At 33.2% G+C, this 6,282-nt stretch overlaps 1 protein-coding gene across 1 annotated transcript; it reads left to right on the forward strand.

Annotated features, from left to right (window-relative positions):
- The first annotated feature begins 1,565 nt into the window (after nucleotides 1-1,565).
- Nucleotides 1,566-4,638, forward strand: LOC113399356 (esterase FE4-like). The gene is made up of 3 exons (XM_026638460.2): nucleotides 1,566-1,745; nucleotides 2,316-3,595; nucleotides 4,372-4,638. The coding sequence occupies exons 1-3, from the start codon at nucleotides 1,566-1,568 to the stop codon at nucleotides 4,571-4,573; spliced, it is 1,662 nt and encodes a 553-aa protein (XP_026494245.2). The 3' UTR covers nucleotides 4,574-4,638.
- Nucleotides 4,639-6,282: the final 1,644 nt, after the last annotated feature.

Below are 6,282 nucleotides of genomic sequence, written 5' to 3' on the forward strand. Positions count from 1 at the left end.
CACAGATGTTTACAAATTTCGAAACCTATGACAGATTATAGTCTAAGAGCCAGTGATCGGCAGACTTACGGTATAGTAGCAAACTCCATATTACTGACAGGTACACTGCTTTACCTGCTGCTGGGGAAATGGAGGTTCACTGTTCCCATCGAGGGTTCCTTAGAGCGCGCCAAGGATTCGAAAAGCATAAAAAATTACTTTCAAAACGTGATCGCAGCATGTCTGCCATTTTGATATCATAAAATATATAAGAAAAGAATATAGAAAAATTTAATGGCCGACACTGATTCCGGTGCCTACTACATATTTTTTAAATTTCAAAGGTACCTAAATTTGATACAAATTTACGTTATTTCAGCAAAGCCTATATTTATATATAATATTTATACTATTATTATATACATATATTTACAAAAGCAGACAAATAGGTCGGTTCTAAGGTGCAGGCAGACGACATAAGTTTCTTAGCTGTGCTAAAATGAAGGTCGTAATACAGTCTTGACGTGAAGATTAATTGACAACTAAACGACTAGGCCTCTAACTACGACGCCAGCGAGCTATCCCAACAGGGTGGAAGTAGCCAACGGAAATCGTACTTAGAAGAGTGATATTCCTTGGTAGCTTTCAAAATAATGTCCCAACAAGGTGGAAACAGTATTTATGCCACTATCAAGGTCCCTAAGGCTCGATACAATACAATTTTATTTTCGGATATTTATGCAATTTACATTGTTACAACGTTAGCGTGATTTAAAATACAGCTAACGCCATCTATTGGCATATATAGTGAACTAATGTAAAATGTGATGTGAAATGTTTGGAGTAGGAACATGTTGCTGTTACAAGGTGCATTATTTTTATTAAGGGAAATGCTGGCATTCTTGCCACTATTCGAAATTTTTAGTAATTTATTAAATTGCAATCAAGAATCCTCTTTAATATTTTGCACATCTACGGCTGCAGCTCTTGAAAATAAGGCCATAACCAATCTTTTATGTGCAGCTATCGTCCCATAATCACTGGGACAAAAATCACCTTACGCTATTAATACGTATAAGATAACAACCAGGACATTACTTGAGCTACCTGTAAATAATATTTCGAGACATTCTATTTAAGATTTAATGGCTATGCTTCAAATCTTTGTTTTTATTACCGTGTACATTTGATTTGATTATGAAACTTTCTTAGGCTCTTCGATTTATTTTTCAATAAGCTTAAATTGAGGAATTGGTTCGCTAACGATCATGAGGCTCACTTGATGGAAAGTGAGAGTCTGAAGTCTGAAGAAATATATATATTAAATATTGTAGTTATTTGATACCTACAGAACCATAAGTTTGTCAAATACGAAAATTTATTGAATACTCATATATAAATTAAAATCAATGCACACATTGATTCCTAATTAGATATCTAATCACCTACCGTATTTTAAGATATACAAGATAACGCAAGCATTACGTGGCCAACTTTGTTTTGGCCAAATAATCGATTATCACCGAAATTATAATTATCAGGGTTTAACCATTATTTCGTTTTTTTTTTACTAGTTTTAGTTAAACATGTGGCGCGCTGTCGTGTTATTTCTCCTCGTGAATAGCGTTCTCGCTCAAGATGAAGATTTTAAAACAGTCGCTCTAAAAGATGGCATCGTGAAAGGTGAAAAGTATTGGGATGGTGAATTTTATCAATTCTTCGGTATACCGTACGCTACGATACCAAAAGGAAGGGATCGATTTCAGGTATATCTTTTATTTATTTAAAATTCACCAGAACTGTTCAAATTACATTTAAAGAAAAAAAAAATCTTGTAAATGTACCTTTTGGGTCAACAATTGAGATTATATTTGAATACTTTAATTATATACAATAACAAAACTTAAAATTGACATTCATTAAAATAGACACATGCCATTCAATAGATATAATGTAACATTCAGTAGGCATACAGATTTGATAAAACTTTCTACCGGAACCTAATTGATAAATGGGTCTAATAAAAATCTTAGCCCGTTTCGAATTTGGTATGAATTAGACCAATTAGTGTTTAATGGATTGTATAGCTAACAACGGTTAGAAATGTTAAATTGTTGCCACATATATTTCAAACTCATCATAAAATACCCAGACTGCCAGTCGTCGACTGTCGGTCAGATGAGTGAACATTTAGTTTCTCCCTAGATCGTTTGTCTCCTTCTAGCCCCTCTCATCAAACACTTATTTAATCATTACGTCATAATATTTCAGACAAATTTTAAACAGAAATTGTTAAATTCAATATTATCTTCTATATATAATTTCCGCCATTTCAGGCACCTCTGCCCGTTGAGCCATGGGAAGGAGAATTAGAAGCATCGAAGAAAACAACGATATGTCATCAATGCTATTATTCGGGTGATAACAATGATGAAGTTATGTTAGACGGAGAAGATGACTGCCTTCGTATTAACTTGCTCGTGCCTAAAGTAGCATCAGATGATAATCTGGTACCGGTTGTTGTTTACATACATAGTGGAGCATTTTCCGGTGGAAGCGGCAACATGGCACATTTCAATTATTTAGCAAGACATGACATAATCACCGTCAGCTTCAACTACAGACTAGGCGCATTTGGTTTTGCTTGTCTAGGCAATAAAGAAATACCTGGAAATGCTGGTTTAAAAGATCAAGTTGCCGCTTTGAGGTGGGTTAATAAGAACATCATAAACTTCGGTGGTGATCCCAATCAAGTTACTCTCGCAGGATTTAGTGTAGGTGCAGCAATGGCTGAACTTATTTCGTTATCTGAAGCAACGACTGGTTTATTCAATAAATTAATTTTAGAAAGTGGTTCCGCATTATCACCTTTTACTATTAATAGAGATCCATTAGCTACAGCCAAAAACATAGCATTATCACTTGGTTATAATGGAACGGACAGTTTGGACGAACTGACAGAATTTTACCTAAATGCCACTGTTAAAGATTTAGCAGAAAAAAGTTTAAATTACTATTTAAAAAATAGTACATTCGGTTTCGCCCCTTGTATTGAGAACATAATAGAAGGAATTGAACCGACAATAACAGAGTCTCCCTTAGAATTAATAAAAAAAGGTTTCAACAAGGATATTGCGATCATAACAGGCTTCTCAAATATGGAAGGTATTAGTCGGACTATAAAGTTCGGTGAGTGGAGAGAGGATATGAATGTCGATTTTTCGGAATTCCTTCCAGCAGATTTAAAATTCAATGATGAAAAAATTAAAAATGATATCATTCGAGAAATTAAACAGTATTACTTCGATGATAAAGAGGTAAAGGCTGACACGCTGGATAATTACGTGAATTACTTCTCTGATTCTATGTTCAAATATTCCATTATGAGATCTGCTAAACTACGTGCAAAAACGACCAAAAAACCCGTGTACTTGTACCAGTTTTCTTTCGTAGGTAAATTGAATATTGAACATAATTACATGGACAGACTTAAGGGCGCAAGTCACAGAGATCAGACGGCGTATGTGCTTGACTTTTTTGTATGGACAAATAATTATAAAGATTTAGATACGAGAGAAAGAATGACTATGATGTGGTCTGACTTCGTTAAATATGAGTAAGTAATCATTGTGTTAATACATATACATACATACAACATATATACAACATATTTTATTTATTTAAGCAAGTATTATTAATATACTTACAGCATATTATTATAGAACACTGTTTTATCAGACAATACTGTATTTAGTAGCTGGTGTATCATATTAAATGTGATTATAATATGATGAATACGTCATGACTACTCAATGGGATGGATAAAAAATATTTTCCAAATTATAATTACAAAATACGTCGCTTACATTTATGAATGGAATTTAAAATTTTCTTTATTTTTGTTTTTGAACCACATGAAAACGTTTAAACAAAACTGTCATTATGATACTTTATTGGTATAAGATAGTAAATAATTCATTTTTATATCATTCATCTGTAAAGTGCACAGTTTCAACTTACGACCTTATGCACATTAAGTCGTTTTTGTTTCTTATGCATTCTCTAAAAAAACCAGCATTTGCTATAGTAAATAAATACATATTGAACAACATCACATACATTACTCTGATTCCAATGTAAGTAGCTTAAGCACTTGTGTTATGGAAAATCAGAAGTAACGACGGTACCACAAACACCCAGACCCAAGACAACATAGAAAACTAGTGAAATTTTTCTACATCGACTCGGCCGGGAATCGAACCCGGGACCTCGGAGTGGCATACCCATGAAAACCGGTGTACACACTACTCGACCATGGAGGTCGTCAATATATAAATATAGTTAAAGTTTAAATGTAAAATGACGAGTAATATTTTTCGTTCTCATTTACAGAAATCCAACAGCATTCGAAACTACTCTAATTCCCTTCAATTGGCTACCATATACAAACGATAACCAAAACTATATGGAAATCGACAAAAAATTGCTAATAAAGAAGGGCTTATTTGACGAGGAATGGAAGTTTTGGAATAAAATCTATGAAAAATACTATTGGAATCCAACTGCACCACAGCCTCGCGACATTAAACATTAAACGTTTATCATAAGTAATATTATAAAATAATTAATTGATTAAATTAGTTACATTATTTTTTATTACGTCTGAACTTTTATTAACGAAATTGGTACTGAGTAATTATAATACAAAAGTTCTTAGTTTAGTTAATTTGCTTTAAAATTCATTTATTCCATGCAAAAGTATATTATTGGTATTCAAAGAAGTAACCTATCTTTTGGAATAGCCTGACCTGAGAAGAACTGTGGAAAGAAACTCAGTCGGTATTTTTGTATGTTTTTAATTGCTTTTAATACAGTATAGAAATAGATAGTTTATTTTCTTAAGTAGCACACATACTATGAATCATTCATGAAATTATATCCATTAGCACGCAGAGACAATTCGAATGATTTCTATGATACAAGAGAACATTAATTCATATAAAATATATTGCGTTTCAAAAACTTAATTTCAACGTATATCTTTTGGCAAAAATTAACGTTTGATATTTCACCCCTTCACTATGCTCTGAACATATTTAAACCAAAACAATTAGGAACCCCTGATGCATCTAACGGCCTAAATTTACGCACATTTCTAATATCATGTAAAACCCAACCCAAGTTTGTAATAACGAAATCCTAAACCATAAATAACTGGCAACATTAAGGGGAGAATACTTGAAAGGAAAATCACTGCAAAATGACCCCTCTTCAATCGAGGGGAACTCACTAGTCGGACTCAAGCTCTTTAAAATTCAAAGACCATCTTATGATGGGCTAAGTCATAAGTATTTTCTCCTTATAGCCATAGAAATAAGAGTCATTGTGTTTTCTTTAGAGATCAATATGCACTAGGCCCCTTGCACATATAAGACCTAATATTCCCTGCGAAGTGACTTTATGTTTTATCTGTCTGTACAGGTGACACACACAATATAGGCCCTGTCAATTTATAAGTGCCAAAATCAGAATACGGTTGACGGTATTTTATTTTGTTGTTTAAAAAACGACTTGTCATAGGGGAGGAGGTGTCTTGGAAAGATTTACGTTCAAATATATTTTCCACAGTTAAATGTTGCGCAGCGGTTAGTACGCGTGATTCTTAAACAAAGATTGGGGTTTGAAGCCGAGACGAGTTTACTCAATTATTAGGAAACTTGATCGTGTCAGATGAAAATCTACCTATACAAATCCACGTTTTTATAATTAAATATGAACTATTTATGAATATTGAAATAATATTAATGAAACTATTTGATGATCGCTTTTCCATCACAAATTTATCAAAGCTTATCAGCATTCTAGATTCAAAGTGTAGATTGCAATGATCAATTAATATTACACTTATCTAAAGTGTAAACATATTTACACGATCAAACAAAGATAGACACCGATAAACACATGTCATAACAATATTCTAAATTCAAAATATTTATACAATATATTTAATAAGGCGAATACCTAACGTCAACATTTCGTACGCGCTTAACCACATTTACCCGTATAGTTTAAATACTTGATAATCAAAGTTGATCGAAGCCGTCACTTTATTAGGGTCGAAGCGAGCAATGTGCGGCACGCGCCGAGTCTGCCACGACGACATCGCATGGCATTCGATATTGACATAGATGTATGCCTACTTATACAGGCTGTTACATAAACCTCATAAACATCAATCCCTACCGAAACAGTTACGGGCGAAAACTTAACAAATTACCATATTTATAAATATAAATCAAAATG

Source organism: Vanessa tameamea, chromosome 19, assembly GCF_037043105.1.
Source record: "Vanessa tameamea isolate UH-Manoa-2023 chromosome 19, ilVanTame1 primary haplotype, whole genome shotgun sequence".
Classification (NCBI taxonomy): Eukaryota; Metazoa; Arthropoda; class Insecta; order Lepidoptera; family Nymphalidae; genus Vanessa; species Vanessa tameamea.

What these genes read in the sequence shown, in the direction of transcription:
- LOC113399356 (XM_026638460.2), top strand. Translation starts at nt 1,566, where the DNA reads ATGTGGCGCGCTGTCGTGTTATTTCTCCTCGTGAATAGCGTTCTCGCT. An exon ending in AAGGAAGGGATCGATTTCAG is followed by an intron (nt 1,746 to 2,315) that starts GTATATCTTTTA and finishes CCGCCATTTCAG; the next exon opens with GCACCTCTGCCCGTTGAGCC. An exon ending in TCTGACTTCGTTAAATATGA is followed by an intron (nt 3,596 to 4,371) that starts GTAAGTAATCAT and finishes TCTCATTTACAG; the next exon opens with AAATCCAACAGCATTCGAAA.